Genomic DNA, 26,134 nt, shown 5'->3' with positions numbered 1-26,134 from the left:
ACTTTATCAAATTGGTCTATTTAGATCATCTGTAACAGCAGCCCTGTGATGTAAACCAATCAATGGCTCCCAATTAATTCCTTCATCACTTCCCAGTCTGAGGTTTGAGAATTGACAGTCCCAGAGGTGCTGACCCCAGGCCTGGCACACCTGCCCAGGGTTTTCCTGGAACTCCCCATGCAAGCTTCCAGCCCTTCTCATTCCTTCCCTCACATGAAAGAAGTCCATTTCTTCTAGGTAAGAACAGAGATGTTAACAGGTCTAAATTATTTTCAGGTGTTAGTCCTGGGCTGGGATCCAACCTTATGATTTGAAGCCAAAACTTTAGACTGGAAAAATAAAAAATCCAAGTGTGGCTGCGTGAAATCAGGACATTTTGTACAGGATTCCTGGCTCAGTGTTCGGTGTGGATCTAAAGGCTAAAAACTAGACCCAGATCTAATAATTCTGAATATTTGTGGGTTTTTCCCTAACAGACAGAGTGTGTCTTGAGGGGGATGGGAATTAAAAAGAAAAATAATCAGAGCACTAATATTTGTATAACTGTTCAGAAATTAAATAAATCTGCTGTTATAAAACATGTACACTTCTCTCTAAAGGTAGCAAGCTGCTTTGGGCACACCTAAACCTCAACAAAATACATTTTCATGAGCCTGGATTGGAATGGTTCAGGTCGTGTTAATGAATTTTCAATTCCAAGGCTTGATTTGGGTTGCGACAACACACAGAATTGTTTGAGCAGCCCTGTCCTGCATGCCAATCCAGAGATGTTCTTTATTTCTAATCAAACCTTGGGTTGCTTCCTCATGGAACATTTTTTTTTATAAAAAGAGGCTACCCACAGGTTACACACATCCAGATTGCCACAGCAAGCAAAGCTCTGAGGGTGAAAAGGATTTCTGAACTCTGCATTTATTCCACTGAATTCCACTTTCAACATCAGCCAGGAAATACAGGCACAGATCTGCTCTGAGCAGGATTTGCATTAATAAGGACCGCAGGGAAGGAGCTGTGCCTCCAAAACACACCACTGGGATATTTTTCCTTGCTATCCTAAATGAAATCTGCGATGAAATAATTTCGTTTAAAATGCCTTTTATTGCGGCTTTGATTTGTAGCTGGTTATTCCCTGTAACCAGCGATTGTTGGAGGCTCACAAGCAGAGCATTGAGAAGTTTCCTTTTCATGAATGAAGTTCTGTCCAGCCTGCGAGCAGGGACGGCAGCTCAGGAAAGTGCAGGGGAAAATCGGGGGCTGCGAATGCAAAGGGAGCTTAAAACAGGACAGCTCTGTTTACTTGCCCAAAATAAGACCGCGGGGCCGGCTTTTAAATCCAAACTGGGCGCAAACTTACTCGGAGGCGATAAAAGGCTCAGAAGACCAGCTACAGATCCGCGTAAAAGCTGGTTTTGTGGAAGATTTGGCGATTAACATTTCCACTCCGGAGCTTCTTCGGGACGACGGCACCAATGAACGAGCTTTGAAGCGCGGCAGGGCGGAGCCGCGGCTTGGCTGCGGGGCCATAAATAAGAGGGTCCCATGCCCGGGCGCTCCGGAGCCAGCGAGCACCGGCGGCGCTCGGAGCGAGCGGCGCGGCCCGAGCACCCCGAGCATCCCGAGCATCCCCAGCGTCCCGGGACAGCGCGGCTGCGGCAGCGCCGGCCCGGTGCGGAGCATGAGCCCAGCGGGCAGCGGGACCCGCGGCAGCCCCGGCAGCCCCGGCAGCACCGGGAGCACCGGGAGCCCCGGCAGCCCCGGCAGCCCCGGCAGCACCGGGAGCACCGGGAGCACCGGGAGCACCGGCAGCCCCGGGAGCCCCGGCAGCCGCGGGGCAGCGCTGGTGCTGGCGCTGGCGCTGGCGGCGCTGCCCGCGGCCGTGTCCGGCTGCAGCTGCGCGCCCGCGCACCCGCAGCAGCTGCTGTGCGATGCCGCGCTCGGTGAGTCCGCGGCCCGCGGAGCCTCCGCGGGGCTCCGCTGCAGCGGGGCAAGGGCGGGTGGGGTTGTTCCGCGACGCCCCGAACGCGGGGGAAGGGATGCCGGGGATTGCTCTGCTTCCCGCGCGCTGCCGGGAGGGTTTGTGGTTATGAATTGCTGGGCTTGCTGGGTTGGAGAGTGGCTCTTTATTTATTTATTTATTTATTTATATATTTATTTATTTATTATATCTATTTTATTTATTACTTTGAATATCTATTTTATTTCTTTATTTTAATATCTTTTTCTATATCTATTTCTATATTTTAATATCACTTTATATATATATATACACTATTATATTATATTTTATTTCCTTATTTCTATATCTACTTCTATAGATATTTACGTATTTTAATATCTATTTATGTATATATACACTATTTTTATCTAATATATAGTATATATAATTATATTTTAAAATTTTATATGCATTATATATTAATATATGATATATAATATATATAATATTATATACATTAATGTCTTTTTATCTTTTATATCTTTTATATAATTGATGTATTCTCATATATTTTATATATTTTGTATCTATTCTATATAACAGGTATTTTTATGCTTTATATATGGTGTGTATTTTATATACATTATACACTTATATATTTGTATACTAGGTTCTTACTTAGAAAGTACCTGAGCTTTCAAATATCTACTGTGATATATAGTGGTGTCTGCTATATATAAAATATTCTATCTTCTAGATATAAATTATTCTATCTCAATATGCCTGCAATGTGTAAACTGGTCATATAGATATTTTTATAGCTCTTCAGGGGAACAAAAAACCAACCAACAAACCAAAAAAAAAAGAAACCCCAAAAGCCCCCAAAAAACCAAAAACCCAAAGGATGACAAAGTGTAAGTCCCCAGTGCTAACTTGCTGAAACTTTTAGCTTTGCTCTGCTATTCTATACTTTCTTTAATTTATTCGTGGAGTTTTCTGTCATTTTCTGGAGCAGGAAACTGGTGGGCCCTTTATTTTCTGCAGATAAAGTGGCTGCAGCAGCTCCATGTGAATGTAACTCTCCAGTTTTGGGACAATTGTGCCTCATGACGGCCAGGCAGCACCACGGTTGTCAAACAACTCATAGAAAGGTCCTAAAGATCCCAAAACTAGGCATCAGGGGGATGAGAAAATGTGACATTTTGAGAAAATGTGACATTTTGCAGCCTTTTGATTTCATTAGGATAAGCCTGGTTAGCTTCCATGGGATGTGAACAGTAAATGTAGAACATGAGTTTCCAAAGTGCCACAGAATTAGCATCTCTATGGGGCAGGCAATACCTTCTGCATACTGATTCATTGCTTTTATGCCCTGACAGAAAATCTTTGTGGCTATGACAAACTCTGAGCTCTGTTTGTGGCCATCAGTTAAATTGGTTTTTAATCTGCCTGTGTTCAGCAATCTCTTTTGTGGAGGTACCTCCACCAGGCATTACATGCTTGGGGCTGTTTAAGGAGTGAAAGGAAATAAAAGTTGGGCCATAACTAAATATGTGTGCATTTAGCTGTGCATGAGAAAGTGACAGCTTTTCAACAGACTTAATGTAAAAATTTTCCAAAATTAACAATTTTACAGTACAGATGAAACTCAAAATGTCCATTGTTGGCCACCTTATTGAATATTTTCAGAGAAGCCATTCTGATGATACAGATTAATACTCATTTCTTAGATGTATTTTACAAATAGGAACTGTATCATGCTACTTTTTATTTAAATACTTGCGATGTTTGGACTCGATGCTCATGCTCTCACTCCTATAAATATTGCTATCTAAGTAAACTTCCTCTTTTGGCTGAGGAATGTTTAGGTCAAGGATCCCTTTGTTCACTATTTACACTTTTAAAACACCATTTCTGTATGTCACAAAATGGGAGATGAAGGGAAATTCTTCATACCAATAAGTGCACACATATTTTTGTGTATACATTTGCATATGCACATGCACAAAACCTGCTCTGAGCGTTCATGGCTGAATTACTGGATATGCTTTGGCCACAACATTCCGCACAAACGGAGCGAAGCCCCTCGGCAGGAGCTGCAGTGGAGCTGCCTGTCCTGTGTGAGAGGAAGCTCCAGGCAGCAGCTTGGCAGAGCAGCTCCCCCAGGCTGGTGCCAGCAGCCTTTGTGCCCAGGAGAGGAGCTGTGCCCGGCAGGAAGGGGCACCCTGGGCTGCAGCCCTGGCCAGGCACTGCTCATCCCCTGGGAATTGGGGCTGTGCCTCCACAGCTGCCTGGGGACACACCTGTGGCATCGGGGTCACACCTGTGGCACTGGGGACACACCTGTGGCATCAGAGACCTCAGGGCCACCTGGCTCCCAGCCATGTGCTGAGACTGTTCCAGTTCTTCAGTTATTAAATTAATTCATTAAGTCCATCCCGTCTAGCCACATACACAGCCAAGGACTCCCTCGCAGGATTTCCTAGCACATCTTATTAAAATAAAGATGCCCTGACCCAAAACTGTGCAGGAAAACCAGAGATAAAGTCTCAAACTTGCTCATGGAGCTACCAAGCACCACACATCCTCCAGCCACTGTGTAAAGGTAATACTTTTAATTTCCTCCAGGATGACTGTGGTGGAGGCGGAGGGATTGAACTGACGTTCCCTGAACCTCCAATTGAATGTGCAAAGCCACTCAGCAACAGCATTTTTGAGAGATCCAAGGAAAAACAAGCACAGAAATTAATTAAGTCTGGACAAGCTCTTTTGCTTTGCATTTTGTTAAGATGATTGGTGCTGTGACACTTTGTCCTTCACTGCCAGGACGTTTTTGTGGCTCTAAATGCCCACAGGCAGCACAGAACTTGAGAGTGATTGGGGGATGTTTGACAGAGCTCCTGGTCCTGCCCAAAATCAGGGATGAGTGGAGAGGCCTGCAGGGCTGAGGCTTGGGAAGGACCGTGGGATTTGCCAGGGTAAATCAGGAGTGCTGTGCCAGTCCTGCCATCTACCTGACCCTGCATTTATTCATCTTCCCACAGAGCCTTCAGAGGATGTGATTTTGTACAGTTTCATTATTGCTGTAATGAAGGGCTGGGGCTATTTTTGGGCTAAGAACGATTTATTGCTCAGATAAACATCAGTCTCAGAGGCTCTGAGATTCTAGAGGATCAAACATTTGGCCATAGCTCACAGTAGTCACAAGTGCTTTCTTACACGGCAATACAGAACTTTCTAACCCAACAGAGAGTTGCCACAGAATTTATTTTGCTTTTCTAACCCATCGCCTTTACTTACTTGTGCTGCACTGCAGATGTTTTTGTCCAATGGCTTCTGTCTCACTTGCACACAAATGCTTCTGTTATAACTTCCAAACTCTAGCTCGCTCCACACAACCACACCCCTACACGATAAACCCTTCACCATCTTATCAGTACAGGTTCTCACTTACTTAAGGCATATTCTTGCTTACAACTGTAGAAACACAAGTTTTTGATTTTTCTGCTTAATGTCTGTGTATTGTATTTTTACATCAGCCCAAGCTTCTTCCGAGGCTGCAGATCAAACTCCTCAGTGTCTGTGGAAGTTTCTGTTTCCCTGATTCCCACAGTAGAGGTTGCAGAAATCGTCATGAGCTTCTCAGTAGTTTTAAATTTCAGTTGAGAGTCAAGTAACTCATTTGTAGGAAGTGCCTGGCACCAGGAGATACACACCTTTTACACAAAACCAGAGGTACATCCCTCTTGGGCTCTTCTAAATGGTGCTCTCCTAAAATGTGCTGAATTCCTTCAGCCCCCAGCAAACACCTCTGCTTTGCCAGAAGACTTTCCCTGGGAATGGAGGGGTTTAATTAAACAGATGTCCATGTCAATTATCAGTGTTGACCACAATGCCCAGGCTTTCTCCTCACAAGAATGTGGGAGGAGGTGCTGAATAACAGATTCAGTAGTGAGGCCCTGGAGTGCCAAGGTAGAACATGAAAACTCTTTGGATAATTGCCTTTTTTTGGAGAGAAACATGGATGCAATTGAGTTTACCAGATAGTGCCAAGGTGACAGATTTCTCTTTTGCCAATGAATTTGTCATCCTGGCCTCAATTCTGGATCAATGTGAGCTTCAAATCAGGCAGTCTGGAGGCAAAAATGGACTATGGGCAGCACTAATTCCTTTCTAAAGTCTGGCACTTTAAATTAATGTTAGTTTTTCCCCTTGGGCTAATTTTTGGACAGTAGGAGAAATATGTAAATAGTTCACATTTCTGAGCTGTGTGACACCAGTTCCCTTCAAAGTTGGTTGTATTCTTTCTGATTTAATCTGTCTTATTATTGTTTTTCTTAAAAAATATATTGAAAATTATATTTTTACTGAACAGCAATGACTAACAGGTCTTGAATACATATATATATATATATATATATATATATAATATAGCTTCAGAAGACAGTTCTGCAGCTTTGGAGAAGAGTGGCACATTTCAAAATAGGCTTGAAACTTTACAGCTGGAGCTTGGCAGCATTTTCAGCCCATTAAAATCTCCCAAGATCACTGAGATCAAGCATTGTAAAGATGTGCCAGATGATTTATTAAATTTTAATTACATTTGAACATAACAGTACAAATTTTCTTTAAGTACGCCAGAATGAAGTTTTCTGAGTCAGCTCTTCTGGGAGATAATCACAATATGCTATTTCTTCATTTCTGAGTTTCAAATGAAAACCTTCATGGCTCAGTGTCCCACGATTTTGCCTCTCTGCCATGTAATATCCAGTTTTGTGCTGGAATGGATTAATCTGTACATTATTAAGTGGGAAGTAATTTTTGTCCGGTGGGAAAAATCAGCTTTAGGGAATGCATTGGAAACAGTGCTTGTTCCAAGTGAGGAGAGGAAAGGTGAGCAGTGAAACTCAATATTTTATTGTTATTTTATTGTGTTATACAAGTAAAACTGGGCAGGTCTGGTCACTGCCTGCCCAGCCTGCTGAGCCTTTCAGGGGGGGTCTGACACCAAGTTCAGCAGTGATGCCATTGCCCCTCGTGGCTTTGGGGGCTCAGTGTCCCTCCAAGCAGTGGAGCTCTTGAACCTCAAGAACTGGGGACCCTCGGTCCTTTAAAAATGCCCTTTTGTGCCAGTCTTAATTATACAAAGCACAGTGGTGTGACAAACCTTGGCTTTCTGTGGAGGTTTTTGTGAATCCTTTTAAAAATCTGGACTCTTGATGCTGATGCTTGGGCAAGAGAGCTCCTGGCAGGATCCTGGGTCATGGGCACCCAGACACCCCCTGACCTGGGCTCGGGGAATCCTGCAATTCCCACAGCTTTTTGGGCTTCTCCATAGCAGGGAAAATTCATTTCTCTTCCTGTCCTGCTGAGCAGAGGCAGATCCCAGTGCTTTGCACCACCTCCTTCCCCTGAGTGCAAACCAGAGCCAGTAATGTACATTTCCAGTGCCAGCAGTGCACATTTCCAGTGCCAATAATGCACATTTCCAGTGTCAATAATGCACATTTCCAGTGCCAATAATGCACATTTCCAGTGCCAACAATGTACATTTCCAGTGTCAATAATGCACATTTCCAGTGCCAGCAATGCACATTTCCAGTGCCAGCAATGTACATTTCCAGTGTCAATAATGCACATTTCCAGTGCCAGCAATGCACATTTCCAGTGCCAATAATGCACATTTCCAGTGTCAATAATGCACATCTCCAGTGCCAATAATGCACATCTCCAGTGCCAGCAATGCACATCTCCAGTGCCAGCAATGCACATTTCCAGAGCCAGTAATGTACAGTAATTACAGTTCTTTGTCTTTGTGCCTGAATATCTAGTGAAAAACCTCAATATTTCCATTCAATGAATTCCTGGAATGCTGCTGTGGGAATGGCACTGAGTCCTTCCCTTTGCAGCTAAATAGTGAAAATAAATTTCACTAAAATATCAGTGGAACAGCATCCTAGGATGGAGCCTGAATTTCCTCTTTGGGAATAGGAAGGGTAAGATCTGAATAAGACCTACAAATAACCCTACATTTACTTGAGGGTTTAGGATAGGAGCAAACACTTTGAGAACTTAAAAAATCCATGGAAATTTCGTTTCCTAACTCTGCAGTGCTGAAGTCAAGACTTGAGTCACACTGCCAATCCCATGCAGCTCTGAGAAGTGTTTCCCAATATTCTGGGGATGAGTGCTCTTCAGAGCTCTGCCACTTCAGCCTGAAAATGGGAAACAGGGCTGGGTTCTCCTTCCCCTGCTCACTGCATTTCCATGGCACTGCCCCCAGCTCTTCAAAGCTCTGGCTGTAAAATGAGGTGGCATCACAAAACTGATCAACAGGATGGGATTTTAAGGAGAGCACAACATTCCTGTCAATTAGGACATAGCTGAAAAATTGAAACATTAAAAAAAAAAAAAAAACAAACCTCTAGTGAAAAAACTCTTTAGTGAAAAAAAAAAAAAACAGAGTTAGCTATTGGGTAGTAAAATGAAATTTCAGAAGAATTGTGCTGGTTGCCTGATTAGAAGTAATTCAGTCAAACAAATTTTTTGCTGAGTGTGCTCTAAATCTGGGAGAAGAAAATTAAAAAAACTGAGTTATTTTTATTTAAAATCATTTGTTGTAACTCTGGGGAACTGAACCCCATCATTTAGAAAACAACATTCTACATAAACTGAGGGCAGAAACAAAGCTCAAGCTTAGAAAAAGATTAAATAATATAAAACAGAGACCCTGAAAGTCTGCCAAACTCTTAATCCTATTAATGTGCCAACTTTAATCCCAAACCTTCTCATTAAAATCTATCTCAGCAATGTGGGCTTCTGTCCACCCCGAGGAAGGGCCATGTCCTCATGACTGGAAATCCACAATAACATCATGTATGCTGTCCTACAGGCTTGGAGCATAAAGAGAGTGTTATTCTCCAGCTGAAATTAGACAGATGTTGATTACCAGTCAAATGATGTGGTATCTGAGGCTTGTGAAGCAGAGAGAAATGGTTCTGGTAACACAAGGAGCAGCTGTGAAAATAAAGCTGACCTTGAACAACATTTGGAAATCAGTTTGGGTAGTTTTTAGGGGATATTTAAGTTAAAAGAATCCCACACTTCTGTTAAAAATACACTCGTCTCTTCTATTTGAAAGTTTATAAAAATGAGATTCTAAAACCTCACTCTCATAAATTGAATGTATTCTTCTAATTAAAAAAAAATACTAAAACCACATAATCTTCTGGTTTAACAAGGAAGCAAACCCAATCAACTCCTGCCTTCAACATGAGGAATTTTTGCATGCTGAGCCAAAAACACAGAGATACACAAAATCCTGACCTACCTGAGAGTCCTAATGAGCTTAAATATTGCCCTTCCACAACCTAAAAGCCTGAACTGGAAATGCAGTTTGGATGCAGACTAGAGCAGGTCTGTTAATAAATTCTGTCGGATTAATAAAAAAACCCTATAGGGTTTGTTTTCAACCCTATTAGGGTTAATAAAACACTACAGAGTAATCAAATTCTGCAAAGAATTTACACTGAGAAACAATGCAGTGCAAATGAATATCCTTATCGCAAGGTAATTTTAAAAAATTCCTTGATATCTGCTTTATCATCTTTAAAAGTATTTATGGGGTTTTCACTCTTCAAAAGTTTCTCAAAAGTGGAGTTTTAGTCCAAGTCATGAACTTCCTATAAGGCTTTGATTTCTCAGTTACAGATTGGATTATCTCACCACTCTTATCTTCTCATGCAACTGGAAACATCACCAAGACAAAGAAATGCTCTTCCATACATTGCTTTTCACACAATAAAGGGAAAATCCTGCTACAGTTACAGTTAAATTCTTCAACAAGCTCTGTGCTTACAGATCCAAACACCTTTGTTCAAATAGTACAGAAAGCTCCACAATTCTCTCCCATGATTTCAGAAACTGTGCTTCAGTTGATCACTGTGCTAATGATTTAGTTATTTTACAGCTGGCTACAAGCATTTATTGATACTAATTAAATAAATGTCAGGAAATGTCAGGAATGTCAGGAAACTAAAATACAAAGCAGGGGAAAAAAACCTGTATTATATCCCAACTAGCAGAAACATCTTCTGAACTAAAACTTCCTCAACTTTGGGTCTGGGAGTTGTGGAGCAAGGGTGACAATGTAGACTCACAGATAAGAAATCCATCCTACAAACCCAGAGGAGATTTTCCCACCCTCACTCAGCTTTGGGGCAGCTTTGCTGCTGCTCATTCTGTTTGCATCTAGAACTGAACTCACCCCAGAGCCCCAACCATCTGAGCTGAGTTACAGTTTGGAAATGGAGCTCCTGTTTGCTGCTCTGGCCTGTTGAAAGATTAATTGATAGATGAGCCATTTGCTAAAAACCTTTGTTCTTTTCCAACTGTTTAAAGATCATTCAAAGAGCATTCAACACTGACTTGTTCTCGAAAGGGAAATGAAAACATAGGGTTTCCACTCCTGAAAGAATCAGGATGAAGTAGCACCTCAGCAGATCCTGAAGCAAACATTTCTCTCTCTCCTGCAGTCTGAAACAATTCCAAGCTGTGCAGTAATTCTGAACTCAGCACTGCAAAAGAAGGGCTGCAATCTCCTGGATGCTGAAAGCATCAAAGGCTGTGTGGGACACCTGCACTCCAGGACTGTCACAGGAGCCATTGGAAAAATTTCCCAGATTTTTCTCCTGGCAGTGCCTGGCGGCACCATCAGTAATTTGGCAGCACTCCTGTGGGAGTTTAGGAGTAATTTTTGACCCCACAAACACTGTCTGAGCCATTCTGAAACACATCAGCCTTCACTCAGTGCCCAGACTCCACTTCCAGTCTACCCCAATGCTGGGAACCTTCTGTACAAGAATATAAAAAATGGATATTTTAAACTATTTCCAGAGGTGGTGATGGTGGCCAGCAAGTTTTGCTTTAAAAAAACCCACAAAGCCAATTGGAGGTAAAACACTTGGACACCCATGGCAGAAGTGGTCTGGAACTGACTGGGAGTGCCCCAGGCAACTCATAACAACCAGGTTCTGAAAAATGCAATTAAATAGGAATTGATTTGCAAAAGTGAGAGTTGTCTGAGGTCAGCTCAGGCTGCTTATTGTAAATAAAGACAAGGATTCACATGCCACCAAGTTGCAAAGCAAATACCTAAAGCTGCAAGAAGCAGCAGAGCTTCTGCAAACACAGAGTACAAACCATGCAGTACAGACCACCCCAAAATATGTGAGATGGAGCTACAGCACCAGCAGATCCTTCTTTTTTGGACTCAGACTAGAGAAAAATGAAGGCGATTTTAAGTGGGAAAAGGACAAAAAATACTGGCATTTTCATGAGAGTGTAGTTGGCCAATCCTTCAGCATGAGCAGATAAACTCAGAATATTTGCTGTTCAGGGACTTGCTTTGGAAAGGTCTTAAGTAGTTATTGATTGATTGACATAAAATAATGTGTTCAGGTTAAAAGCAATTTATTGAGCCATAAAATCACCCTGGTGGCACTGGCAGGGGTGGTTGCTCATGGCAGAAATGGTCCCTGATCCCGGGGATGTATGGAATACATTCCCAGAGATTTCAAATGACTGACACAGCAGCACTGCCTCTCCTGTTGGAAGCCAACATGTGCAAATCAAATATTGAAACACCAAGAAATCAAAACTTTCATTCTCCCCAGAATTATCTCTAAAATAATCAAAGAAATATCTGATAAAAATATGTGTGCACACACTGATAAAAATATCAGTTTATGTGAAGGTACAGATTGAGTATTAAATTAATTCTTTCCAAACATTATTTTGTGTCAGTCAATAACTTTTGCTTCTTTTTGGTATCATTAGTGATACCTGGGAGCCTCAATCAGAGTTACAGTCTGTGTTACCAAAGCTTCTTTCTTTCTCTCATACGTATTCTGAGAAATTACAATGTTTTCTGTAAACATGAGTATTTAATCAAGTTATTTTGCTCTCTTCATTGGTGAGAATCGAAGCTTTACCTTAAGAAAATATAGCAAGTAAAGCTCTGACCCCACTGAACAATCCAGCATGTTTAGTTAAACAAAGGCAGGGAAAGGGAGAGTGGCAATGCTGGACAGATGGGACAGTTGCTCGAAATTTTGGAGGGAGATTTTACACCCTCTTGTGCATTTTAGAGGCTTTGTAAGCAATATAAATCAGCAGCCAACAGACCATGTTTAATTTAGAATTCTATCCAAGGTATCTATTCTATCCTGTGCAGTGTTGCATTAAGGGGGTTCATTAATTTTGGTCTCTTGTGACAAATTCTGTGCAGATTCCTCTCCTTTTTGGAGATTGATTATTCCTTCTCTTTGCATGCTGACTTTGTTCCCCCTCTGCAAGAATAGTTAAGTGCCTCAGATGTCTAGTTCCCTATCTAAAGATTTTTTTTTGTCATATCTGTGTACTGAAACCAAAGTATTCCACCCTGTTCTTGGGCTCCTTGGCAGCTCTGATAGAATTTCTTGCCATTATTCTCCTCCAAGACACCAAGAGTGAAATATAATGTATTGGGTTCAGCTTCTGTGCCCTCCAGACACAAAGGGCAATGAAATATTGTGGTCACACCCTCTCTCCAGAGATTTTCCTGGACTCCTTGCATTACTTTTCCATAATTTGACTTTAGGTGACTGCAGTAGAGGAGTTCTCACAAACTTTAAGTTATTTTGCTTTCTGGTTGCTCACATTTAAATTCTTGGCCATTTCCAGATGCCTGACTTCAAGTGGAGGCAAATCTGAGCTGCAGTGGTGTTTGCTGGCCAGGCTGCACACAGGCATTCTCCCTGGAGCAGCTCTCCCCATGAATTCCAGTGTCCTTCTGGGATTTCCAGCCTCAGCTCTGCTCCCACACTGAGCCCCTGAACTCCTTCCCCTCCCAAACTGAAGATGGGCACTGCTGAACATCTCATTATCACACTTGTTCCCAGCCTTTTCTTACAGAATACAAATTTAGCACTTGTGGTGACAGGGTGTTAATAAAAACTCTTCTTTCTTCATCCCACAGCAACCCCCTGAAGGAAATCACCAGTCCTCTGGCTGAGGAAATTTATTAATGGAATATTCCTGGCTAAGCTTTGTTCTGACTGGAACAAAACCTGTGGCATCACCGACACTGCACACATGGATGTGCATCATTTTGAAGGCCCTTATGTCCAAATTAACTTCTCTCTATAAAAATCTGTCCTTTCACCAAAATGAGAGCACTCTCATACACAATATGCAGCTGCTTCTTCTCTCAGTGGTTTATTTCTAAGTGGTTTGTTTCTAAGTGGTTTATCCCAATATTCAAATGAAAATCATCACTATTACACCATTGATTAGTTAATGCAGCAGTTCTGGAAGCTTCTGCTACATGACTGCAAAATAAATTAGGATATATAAAATAGGAAACATAATATAATATGGTATATATCATAATATCATATCATATATATATGTATATCACAGGATATACAAAATAGGAAACATAGGAAGTGATACAGTTACTTAAATGAGGAGTGCTTAAAAATAGACAAGCACATCTTTATCAGGTGGTGTCAAATTGTCAGAATTGCCACAGGTGAACTGAGAGTGGATTTCTATTTTGCTGCAGCCAGCTAAGAAAGCAGAATAAAGGAAAAACATCACACCTGAAGTAACCCCAGCCTGTCACCCCAGGGACAGGGACAGCCATTGCCACCCAGCCTGCAGAGCCCAGAGCCAGTTCAGCTCTTTCCTGTTTATTCTCATAGTCGAAATGCTATTGCTCTATTATTCTAAATTCTATTTTATTATTCTAAATCACTGGACCTGAAAACTTGACCTTTACAGCTCCAAGCCCCTCATATGGACTCTTCTGCACATTCTTCAGACAAATTCCTGCAGTGTATAAATCCAAGACACCACAATGTCATGTTCCAACCATGTTTGAGTAGCCTGGGATCAGAACTGCTGCCAAAAAATGGAACAGAATTTTTTGGATTCCTTTGGATATGTAAAACGGTGTTGAAACTCACAAAAGTGTTGCAATGAGACAAAATTCTCTTTCCATAACTTCTTTTGAGAAAAAAAAAAAAGTCAACATACACACTTTTGAGGAAATAAAATTCCTCTTCTCCCCGAACCCCCACAAAAAGCATCACTTCTGGACAAGAGTTTTTGAACTGAGTTTGCAGTTGTCACTGTGGGATTTTCCTTTTACCAAAATTCTGGGTGGGATCTTCTAGGAATTTGAGACATTCATGGAACAAGTTTTAAACTCCTTCACCCAAAATGATGCACATCCATATTCTGTGTCCGTAGCTCTGCTACATTTCATACTGCACACTCTGACTATTTCAGAAAAATCCTTTTTGGATGCTTTTTATCTACATTTAGGATGCCATCTTCATTCCAGCCATGTAACAGCCACACACTCTCATTTAGCTCCCTCTCCTTTGCCTTTTATTCCTTGTCCCTCCAAGAGCAAGAACATCTAAGAGCAGCTGGACTGAAGTGTCAGACACTAAAGAGACAGCTGGAAAGGAGTGCTCAAAAATTACTCTTTGTATTTTAGGTAATTAAATGAAAGGGCTAAATTGAGCCTTTGAAATATAAGAGAAAAAAAGAGCTTCATGAGTCTTGATAACTTTTTAGTAGCTTACATCTTTTCCTGTCAATATAGTTTTTGAAGTCTCGTTTCAAGGTTTTTGTAGCAAAGCTGACTGTAATTATAAACTTGTGAGATAGGAAATAAACTTCTCTGATTTCTGGAGAGGAAGGCTGCTTAGAAGAGGTGGAGATCACATTTCTATTCACAGAGCTCTGGCGTAGCCTGTCAAAAATCTGAAGTGAACTGGAGGTACAACTGAAGAACAGATTCTTCCTCAATGCGCCTATATCTATTTACCTATTTATCTATTTATATATTTAAAACAAGAATGCACAGAAGGATTGATATATAACATATTTTCTTGTTATATGTCCAGCAGTATCCTATTTTTTTAAATTTATTCTTAATTATCTTAATTTCTTGAATTCTTGCTCTTATGCCCAGTATCTTAAATATCTTCCTAAATAATTATTTTTCACTATGCAGTTGCTGGTACTTAACATATAGTGGACGAAAATACCTCATTTTTTCATCAGATTTTTTACCTTCTATTTTACCTCCTGCTTCTTAGGATTATAAAGTTTATTTGAGGAGTAAACTCCAGCTTGCTTTCCTTTTTGAAGGAGTAGTAAAATTGGTTATTTTAGCTGAGTAGCTGCCTGTCTTCTAACACTTGGACTGTGAAAAGTAGCTTGAGGATAAACTCACCATTTAAGTACAGTAACATTATATAAAATATTAAATACCATAATACAGAATGACTTATTTAATAATAACTTGTAACAATGAGAGTAATTCTTCACTCAACAGTTTCCTCTCAGTTATTGCCTTAGAAATAACTCAGAGTCTAAAAAGGACACTACTTTTAGGGAATATATTAATTTCAGTCTATCAATATGTTAATTATCTATTAATATATTTTAATCGTAATATATTTTATATTAATATAACTATTAAGACATTATTGTAGTATATTATAATATTAATATATTATCTATTAATATATTTATTTTCATTAATTTCAAGGATTTGGTTTATCCAGATGCCATCCATATCTGTGCCTTGGAATGGGCCCTGCAGTGACTGCTCAGTTCTTTGTGCCTTCTCTCCCTTCATATTTCATTGTTTTTGCCACTGTGGTGGAGTAAAATCAGTCTCATGGCAGGGAATTTCCTCAGAGTAAGGAAAATGCACCCGTAACAAAAGTAGTTCCCCATGATCAGAAAAATCCCCAACACAGAAAGTGATGTTTATTTAATTAGTATTAATTAGTATTAATTAATGTAGAAGGAAATCACCCAGGTTTGGGAAGGATGCTGTTAATGCCCATCTTTCTACCCTTACTGCATATAAACCTTTCTATATTGTACAAACCCTGACACTTCTCTCCTGACTGAATAAACACAAACATATCAACTAATAAACTAAATATGTGCTGTGTTTTACCCAGTTAAAATGATCTCCTACTGATTTACAAATGGCTGGGAGAGGTTCATTACTATTCAGGAGAGAAGGAGTAAATATATTCTTAACACATTTCAGGTGAGTGCCCAAAGGCTGGGCATTGTCCTCCTATACCTCAAATTCATTTCCTTCCGGTTCAGTCACCTGAGACAACCTCCAGCTGCAAAGTGAGGGTAGAAAATAACATTTTATCAAAGTTGAGTCCACAGAGAAGCTACATCCTCCTCCTGAAATATTAAAGTCCGTATTTTTAGTGCAGAACGAATCCGAGGCATTCGGAATTACTGGCACTGAAACGTGAAATCCGTGCCTATGTATTCCATAGATGCAAATTCCTCATAAGGAAGCAATAACAGCTAAAATGACATTATTAGTGAACAACCAGAGGCTGTTCTCACTCACACAGAGAGGCCAAGCCAGCCCTGGAATGCTCAAAACCATGTCCTGAAAAGAAGTGCAGAGTCGGAGGAATCCTGAGCCCCCTGAGCCACCAGAGAGGAGAGGGAGATGCCCAGGAATGCTGCAGCAGGAAGTGCTTGTGGTTAAAAACAGGAGCAACCACATGAATCCGAGGTTTAAGGAGACAGCCAGACGACACTGATGGCAAAAAAATATCAATGCACAGAAAATAAAAATAAAAAGGAACCCAAGAAGAATTAAAAGGTGCCAAAAGATCTCTGTGCGTTTGGTTTCTGGAGAATAAAAGGGTAGAACCCAAATAGCTCAAAGTTTAGACAATTAAGCTTTCTTACTGTTAAAAAATTCTCAATTTGTCCTCCTTTGCCATCTGGAAGTTTTCTCTTAAACAAACAAATGAAACACACACAACACAAAAATACATTTTCATCTACACACCCACTAAAAAAAAGAGATCTCTGCATGACAAACCCCAGGACGTTTCACTTTCAGCCTTGCACAACTCCATGGAGATCTCTGGAGCTATCAGGCATTATCTGTAACCTTCCCCTCATGTGCTAACAAGTAGAATTTCATAAAAATATAGAAATGCACAACGTTTCAACATTGAACACGTGGGGAAAGCAGTTTTAATTATCCCACACTGAGTAGGCAGGAAAGATTTCCTGCACATAAAGCATGTTATGGTACTGGGAAAATAATGTTGTTTTCTCAGCCCTTTCCTTCAGAACTGAACAGACTCTTTAATGAGAAATCCTTTTTTTTTTTTTTTTTTTTTTTAGGGAGTAATGATGCAAAGGAGAGCATCTTAAAACAAAGCAACACCATCCTAATTTGTCCCTGCCAGCAGGGTTGAGCACACCCAACCCACAGCACTTTTCCCCTGGAAGGAGATCAGAGCACTGCAGACACACAGATAATTTGTGGGGTTGTTCACATCTGCACATTATTAAAGAGATGCTGCCACTTTCCATGTGAAATGAGGAATTTGCTGCTTGTACTTAAAAGAACTCTTTCCTCCCAACCAGTCCAAAATGCTCCTCGGGAAGGGTTTGATGGCTCAGGAGGAGGGAGCATCCTGCTGGAGCTTGGAAGCTGCAGCCATCTGCAGCTTTAATAATAATTAACATGTTGATTTTGACAATAATTTAACATGTTGATTATTCCATCCAGTTTGCTCAGCTAATTAGTGAGGAAATGGGAATTGTCCAGGGTTAGGTGGGACTGACCTGCACCTGGCTGTGTTTCAGGCTGGGTTTCCTATTCCTTTGCCTTAACCATAATGTTAAATATGATAAAAATGAGGCAAATCTAGTAAAAAATTGGAGTTTTGTGGGGGGAATGTGTAATTTTGATGTCACAAAACTTTGCTCTGCTCTGGCTTTGCCAGTGCCTCTCCCCAAGCACAGGCTGCTCTAACCCAGGAGCTGCAGCAGTGTCCATCCAGAACAGAGTAAAAGCGGGGCTCTCACTAATTTAGGGGGATAAAATCCCCAGAGGAATTTTGGCCATGCTCCATATTCTTAGAACCACTTTAGAACCACAATAAAACAATGAATATTACTATGTCTCTGCTTTTTTATTGTCTTTAGCTTTGCTTGTAAAGGGAAACATATGCAATTTTAAGGTGGTAATAATTATTATTATAGATCTAATCCAGAAAATAAGAAATGGAATAGAAAAGAAATTACTTTTGTTCTTCTGATGGTGCTTCCTGGTCAATAACTAAACTGAAAAGCAAAGAGGAAATGGGTATGTTCTGATAGTTGTGCCAAACAAAATTCTGCTCAGCTGAAATCCAGGCTGTGTTCTGATACTTTTATCTTGGTGGCACCAAGCAATTCAGTCTAATTTTATTTTTTCCAAAGATTCCTGGTGTATTTAAAACATCACACACAAGAGAGATGCCTCAAACAAGGAGAGGGGAAAAGAATCCATTTCTTCTTTCATAAAATCTCCTACTCTCCTTGATTAAAGAACAGGAAATAAATTAAGTAATTCCAAACAGGGAGTAATTGATTTCTACAGGTTAACACAACTAATGGGTGCTCTATTAAACTCCAGAAAAATGAATACAAGATTATTGTTCTAATTTCATGCATGAAATCAATGCTTTCATCTTGCCTGGCACAGGCTTTTAGGGGCTAATTTCGAGACTATTTATTTGATCAACAATTCTGTAATCAACAGACATGTCCCTTTCCTCTGCTCACTGATTTAATGATGGGTATTTTGTCAAATTTTATGGGATTCAAGTCTTCCAGAGATTTTTGATGGACATTTTTTGTCAAAACTGAGTGGTAACATCAATCAGGTTTCCACATTCTTGGGACTCCAGATTTACATCACAGACATCCCACTTACTTTTGTTTTCAGGAGCTCAGCTGGTGTTCTTATGGTAAAATCTTTAAAATCTACTTGTACCTGAAGTGTCAAAACAATGCCAAAATCTATCAGTATAATTTCCATTTTTGCTTGTAAAATTGTCATCTGCGCATGTGCATTTAAATCTCTCTCTCTCTCTCTCTCTCTCTCTCTTCCAGTGATCCGAGCAAAAATATCCAGTGAAAAGGTTGTTCCTGCCAGTGATGATCCCCTTGATACCCACAAAATGATCCGGTATGAAATCAAACAAATAAAGGTACATGGAACCACTCAGCTTTTTTGAAGTTCAATGCTGATAACCTCTGCATATTTCAGCCCAAAATAATTTACCACAAAATGCAGGGAAAGCTGGAGAAGTCTCCAGCTGCCCTCACAGTTAGACCCACATGAAAAAAAAAATCACAGGAGGCATTAAAAAAAGGGAAATAAAAAAAGAAAAGGAAAGTTTTAATTAATCCTTAAATATTAAGGATATATTCAAATGTTTCCTTACAGGAATAAGTACATCAATGCCAGAGAATTCCCTTTCCTCCCACTGGCACTTCAATGTTCTGCTGCTACTTTGCAGCACTTCAGGAACTTGAGAGATATTCGGGAGGTTTTTGCTAAATAATGATATTCAGGAGGTAGGGGGTTTTTTATATTCAGGAGGTTTTTGTTAAATCATGATATTTTGATGAAGAATTTTGCTAAATAATTATATTCAGGAGATTTTTTTTTTTATATTCAGGAGGTTTTTGCTAAATAATTATATTCAGAGGGTGGTTTTTTGATATTCTGGAGGTTTTTGCTAAGCCATGATATTTTGGTGAAGAATTTTGCTAAATAATGATATTCGGTAGATTTATTTTATATTCAGGAAGTTTTTGCTAAATAATTACATTCAGAGGGAGGTTTTTTGATATTCAGGAAGTTTTTGCTAAATCATGATATTTTGATGAATAATTTTGCTAAATAATGATATTCAGGAGATTTTTTTTTTATATTCAGGAGGTTTTTGCTAAATAATTATATTCAGAGGGTGGTTTTTTGATATTCAGGACTTTTTTTTTTGCTAAGTCATGACATTTTGATGAAGAAGTTTGTTATTTTTGATTTTGAAGGCACCAAAAATGTGCTTCATTCTGTGAGTGGTGTCAACACATCTGGTTTTGGAGGATTCCTGATCACCTGTGCTCTGCTGGTGTGGCAGCTCTGCATGATGCAAGCTTTCCAAAGGCAGGGGAGCATTCCCAGCTGAGGGAGCAAGCCCTTTGTTCATTGTGGACAGGGATATTTGCAGGGCCAGGAGTCCTTCCCTCATATTCACACAAACAAAAATCCGTTTGTATGAACATTGCTGGGGAAGCAAGCACCCAAAGCCACAGCTTCAGAATCTCACTGGGTTCTCCCACTCTTGTTCAGCTCCAATAAGGAGATATATTCATTAATTCAAATTGAGAAGACATGTCTTGAGCCAATTGAAGTCACCATCAAACTCTCACTGCTGTTCAAATGATCATGGTGATGAACATTTAAATGATCATTTACTTTTTTTCTGGAACACACAAGAAGTAGGTAATCTTTCTAAATGAAAATGTGTGAGTGTGCACAGGTGAGGTGGGCTGCTTTTCAAGGTAGTTTCATCTCTCCTCTTTCACTGCATATTATTTTATAAATTTTGCGCTTTTCCATTTACTGGGACCACTTAAGAAGGTTGTTAGGTATGGCTATGTGCTTTCAAAAAAAAATATTCAATCATTCAAGTTGTATCCACTGATAGAATTCCCTCACAGGAGTTTAAGTAGGAGGAATCTTTGGTAAACAAGAATATTTCAAAGTATTCACAGGGATGGTTAACACATGGGACTTCTGGTAAGGTTTTATAGTAATTTCAACCAGCCAGTCTCTTCCTTGCTAAAACAAACCCCAAAGCTGTCAGCATATGCCACTTTCCATCTTCTTAAATATTAAGGATATATTCAAATGTTTCCTTACAAAAATAAGTACATCAATGCCAGAGAATTCCCTTTCCTCCCACTGGCACTTCAATGTTCTGCTGCTACTCTGCAGCACATCAGGAGCTTGAGAGAAAAGCAAATCTTCTACCTCAGCACAAACAAGGAGCAATCTAATCTGAGTGATGATTTTCAGCCTATAATCCCATTCTTCAGCAATCTGAATTCTCTGAAATATTTGCGTATTGAAGCTGCTTTGGAGTTTCTCCCTAATTTTCAGCAGTGGAGGCCTGTTCAAAACTCAGGCAGAAGGAAGAGGTGTTTATTTAATTCCAAGTCAGCCAGGCCTGGACAAAGCAGAGATGTGTTTTTTCAGAAAGATGCTCTACATCACACACAAGTTTAGACTAACAACAGAAGGGTTTTGGTAACCCCCACTCCTCAAATCCTTCCTCCTGACCAGAGAGAATTCAGGACCAAACTTTCCCCTGCCCCAGCACCCAGCTCCCTGCGCCAGGGAGGGAGGGATTTTGGGAAGGGAAGGATTTTGGCTGGAAACCAGGAGCTCTGTGACCTGCCCACCCTCTGTGCACCCAGGGTGGCACCAAAATAAACCCAGCAAGGCAAACCCCACAGGAGTGACAGGGAGGGATAGCCAAACATCCAAAGAATGTGACTGAGGTGAAAATGGAAGCTGCTGCACAGTTCCTCAGCTTGCTGAGCAGCTGGCTCAGAGCAGCAGCTGGAGCACACCACGCCTCACCTCAGGTGCCAGCATTTTAAAGAATTTCATCCACAGTGTGTGTGGAAGGTGAGGATATCCTGTGCTCAGCTTCCAATCTTCTTTCAAGTGCTGCTGCTGCTTTTCCTGCCGCCTGCCATCCTGCAGGGTGATCAGGGTGGGAGCATGCCCAGCTGGGGGACAGGCAGAGAATTTGCTTTATAGAGCACAGCAAGGAAGAACTGATCCTCCAAATATCTCTTTTGGAAAATATCCTCGGTTTTTTTGTAAAATACATCAAGAATTAGCACCAAAAATTCACAAAAATTATCACCTGGGTGTGAGTTTTGGGGTAGACCACTCAGATACTCACACTTTCTTCATCAATTCTCCCCTCTTGGAAGGGGAGCACAGAGCCCTTGAGGTTATATTTGGCTGTAACATTCAGCACAATGCTGCTATTTCTCTGTTCTGTTGCTCTCAGGGTTGTTGAGCTGCTCCATTAATGTGATGGGTTAAATTCTGTTTCATTTTAAATCCAGTGCATTAGGCTTAGCATTAAAACGTTGTTATTCTAGAGGGAAACATTGGATCTAATTTTGATATTCATTTTCAGAAATAAAAAAAAAATAACAGTGGTTCTATTCATTTTATAGCAATGGGTTGGCATGTCAAGAAGCCATGAATGTTTTCTATTACTCTTTTCTTGCAATATTTAGAGCATTATATTAAAGAGAGAAGCTAATATGTGATTTATATGTAATTGAATATTTCTTTATAATATTTTTGTAACTGACTTGGTCATCACACTCATTCTAAAATCTTGAAGTAAAGCCATGTGCTGGTGCTGGTTCCACCCCTCAGGAGGACAGGGACAGTGTCCATACAGACTTTAGTAGCAGGTTCTCATCTCTCTATCCCCCAAATCCTCACCCTGTTTTCCTATTCCAATAAAGTCCCACCAGGAGCTCAGGTGAGCATGGACCACGCATCAATGCAGAACCAAAAATCCAACCACCAAAATTAAACCAAATCCAACCACCTTATCCCTCTGCAGAGAAATATCCATGCTTTTAGAGAAGGGAGAATAAGATTGAAAAGATTAAATGTGATTTACTGAGTTAAACGCAAAATTATAATCTTTAGAAATGCTGTAACTATTATACAGGTCAAAACCAGAGAGAAGTCAGAGAGTAATTAAAAAAAAAACAAACAACCAAGCAACCAAAAGCCCTGTAACAAAATAAACATTAAACCCATTTAAATATTAACTAAATCTCCATTATGATTTACTGTGGATATTTAGGGGTCTTATAGCTAAATCAAGGTGTGCTGTCTGCACAAAGCCTCCAAAGTTGAGGCCAAAGCTGAGATATCCATGGAAAATCTGTTCCCCACAATGCCCTGAGGGTTTCTGAAGGTGGAGAGAGCTTGAGGCAAAGTTCACCTGCAGAGCTCACGTGCTGGCCCTGCACAGACACAAATTTCCCTCTTCATTTTGGACAATTTCTGTGATTCCCACTGCTGCTTTGGACAGGGTGCCAGTTCATTTTGTGTTTTGGTCTGGCTGGGCCTGTTTGTTTTTTTCTCCAAAGCATTTCAAATCCCAGCTAATATTTTTGGATCGGCCGCGCGGTGACAACAACGTTGGCTTTTTTCCCCCCTCCATAAATAAAGCTTCAGAAAAACCAACATATTACAGAGTATTTTCTAGTGGCCCGTGCTATTTAAATCCCCTGGGAGGGCTTGAGGAACACAAACACATTTTCCAGGGACACCAGCTGCAACTGGGAGAGCTGTGAGCCCCTGCCATTGTCCCCAGCTGTCAACACGTGGCATGATGTCACCGGGCTGGTGGTGGCACACGAGGTGATGACAGGCACTCAGCAGCACCTTCTGCTCCCTCCCTCTGGGCTTGGACACAGCTCAGCTTGTTTTCATCTTTTAATGGCTCGTTTCTGATTTCTTTTGGGGGTTGAAACTGCTGGTTAAGGGGCAGCCAGCCTGAAAAGACCTTTGATCCCAAATCTCTCCATTCTGGGGCTTGCAGGGTGGAAATCCTGAGGGCTGGGTGACGTTTTCCATTATTTGAGAAGGTCCCACTGGTGAGAATTTGGGATATGGAGAAGCACTCTGCCTTGGTGACCAAATATGAAAACAATGCTCAGGAAATGCTCAGCTCCTCAGCACGTTTGGTGTCCCAGAAGATCCCAGCAACTCCAGTGATCTAGTGAAAATTTCCCATAGGAAAACACTGAGAAATATTTGCATTTTGGTCTGCAATGCTGTCTCTGCATTGCTCCTTGAATAAAATATGCCACTAGGATAAAAACTGAAGAGAAAGTTTTAACAATCCATGAAATACGCTGGAAAAGCACATTTTAAAGGCTATAATTTAAAAAATCAAGACCTACTTAATTCCCTCCTAAAACTCTTGGATGAATTTCATTAAGTGTAGAGAAAAAGTCCAGTTCTTGGTGTTTTCTCACATTAATTCAGACTTTGGAGCCTTCTTTAAAGAGACTCAGCCTGTATCTCTTCCAGCTCTTTTTTGCAACTGTTTTTTCATGCTTGTTTTCCACTACTGACTCTCTGTTTCTGATCATTTTCAGATGTTTAAAGGATTTGAAAAGCTCAAGGATGTCCAGTATGTCTACACCCCTTTTGATTCATCACTCTGTGGAGTGAAACTAGAAGCCAACAACAAAAAGCAGTACCTTCTAACAGGTAAAATGGAGCAAAACTAATGTTCCTGGAAATTCAGAAGTAGCTGCTTAAGAGTGAATTTAGCTAAAATATGCTGAAAAGGAATGCATTTATGTGCTAAATACAAATACAACGGGATGTAAAAATTGTGTTCAGCTGTAATGATAGTGTGAGCTTACATGCTTTCCACCCTTCCTGCAGCACTCTTAGAGCAGTTCCAAAGGAAATGAAGGTCAATAATGATGTAATCAGTAAATAGAAGGAATTTTGATTCAGTATTTGCCATTATTATTTGATTCAAACCAACAGTGCTGATTTTCCCAGGAAGGCAAAGGTGCATAATGGGAAAACACCTGTGTGTCTGCAGGTCTGGGGTTCCAAGTTACTACAGATTTTACTATTCCCTCATAAAATCCAGTTTAACTGCATTTGCATCCATGCCTTGCTGGCAGATTATCAACATGTTTCAGAAAATATCCTTCTTCAATTCATTACATCCATACAGCATGCAATTAGTAGAATATTCTCTCTGTTATAATTAAATTAATTTTAAAAGTATTTAAGTATGACTAATTTGGTGCAATTAGTTAAAAACTCAAGCTATTCTTACACTTAGAACACTTAGAAAGCACTTTTATTGCTTTGATTTTCTTTGTGTTTTCCATGCTGCAGGCCAAATTTTAAATGATGGCAAAGTGCTGATCCACTTGTGCAACTACATTGAGCCGTGGGATGATTTATCCTTGTCTCAGAAAAAGAGCCTGAACCAGAGGTACCAGATGGGCTGTGGCTGCAAGGTGAGTGCAGAGCAGAAAAATATAAATAAACACCATTAATTCACATTTTTGAGAATAAGCCCCATTTCAGAGAAAGCTGCAAGGTGAGTGCAGAGCAGATAAATGTAAATAAACACAGTTTACTTGCATTTTAAGAATAAACCTCAGTTCAGAAGAAGCTGCAAGTCAGAGAGTAATTTCAGAGCAGGTAAATGCAAATTAATTATGTTTAATCACATTTTTGAGAATAAACCCCTGTTTAGAGGAAGCTGCAAGGTGTGTGCAGAGCAGAACAATGCCTGTTGTCTTGCACACCATTAATTCACATTTTTGAGAATAAGCCCCAGTTCAGAGAAAGCTGCAAGGTGAGTGCAAAGCAGATAAATGTAAATAAATACCATTTATTTGCATTTTTGAGAATAAACCCCAGTTCAGATGAAGCTGCCATGTGAGTGCAGAGCGGATAAATGTGAATAAGCACCGTTTATTCACATTTTTGGCAATAAACCCTGGTTCAAAGGAAGCTGCCATGTGAGTGCAGAGCAGATAAATGTAACTAAGCACTATTTATTAGTATTTATGGTAATAAACCCCAGTAAAAGGCAGATGCAAGTAGTGTGCAGAGCTGAACAATGCCTGTTGTCTTGCACACAATTTATTTGCATTTTTGGCAATAAACCCCAGTTCAGAGGAAGCTGCCGTGTGAGTGCAGAATGGATAAATGTGAATAAACACTGTCAATTCACATTTTTGAGAATAAACCCCAGTTCAGAGGAAGCTGCAAGGTGAGTGCAGAGCAGATAAATGTAAATAAACACGGTTTATTTGCATTTTTGAGAATAAACCCCAGTTCAGAGGAAGCTGCAAGGTGAGTGCAGAGCAGATAAATGTAAATAAACACGGTTTATTTGCATTTTTGAGAATAAACCCCAGTTCAGAGGAAGCTGCAAGGTTGACTGCAGAGCGGATAAATGTGAATAAACACTGTCAATTCACATTTTTGAGAATAAGCCGAAGCTCAGAGGAAGTTGCCATGTGAGTGCGGAGCGGATAAATGCGAATAGACACCGTTCATTCACATTTTTGGCAATACACCCCGCTTCAGAGGAAGCTGCCAGGCGAGTGCAGAGCAGATACCGGTGCCTGAGCCCCGCTGGGCAGGTTCTGGGGGATCAGCCCAGCGGGCCCGAGGCGCTGAAGGAGCTCTCT

General features: G+C 40.5%; 2 protein-coding genes across 3 annotated transcripts in view; one reads left to right on the top strand and one right to left on the bottom strand.

Moving 5' to 3' along the window:
* The window catches only part of SYN2 (synapsin II), a 164,511-nt gene that overhangs the window by 48,984 nt on the left and 89,393 nt on the right, over positions 1 to 26,134 (bottom strand). The window lies entirely within an intron of this gene.
* Positions 1,175 to 26,134, top strand: part of TIMP4 (TIMP metallopeptidase inhibitor 4) — a 50,041-nt gene continuing 25,081 nt past the window's right edge. Inside the window, exons 1-4 of one of the 2 annotated variants that reach the window (XM_085590769.1) lie at positions 1,175 to 1,937; positions 18,944 to 19,041; positions 24,056 to 24,170; positions 24,822 to 24,946. In XM_085590769.1, coding sequence (XP_085446895.1) covers positions 1,190 to 1,937; positions 18,944 to 19,041; positions 24,056 to 24,170; positions 24,822 to 24,946 — 1,086 coding nt within the window. In that variant the 5' untranslated portion in view covers positions 1,175 to 1,189. The remainder of the gene's footprint in view (positions 1,938 to 18,943; positions 19,042 to 24,055; positions 24,171 to 24,821; positions 24,947 to 26,134) is intronic. The other variant, XM_085590770.1, reaches the window with a different exon arrangement.

Source organism: Lonchura striata, chromosome 12, assembly GCF_050655825.1.
Source record: "Lonchura striata isolate lonStrDom1 chromosome 12, ASM5065582v1, whole genome shotgun sequence".
In the NCBI taxonomy this organism is placed as follows: domain Eukaryota; kingdom Metazoa; phylum Chordata; class Aves; order Passeriformes; family Estrildidae; genus Lonchura; species Lonchura striata.
The sequence above is the reverse complement of the archived record's forward strand: the minus strand, read 5'-3'. Positions and strand labels throughout refer to the sequence as shown.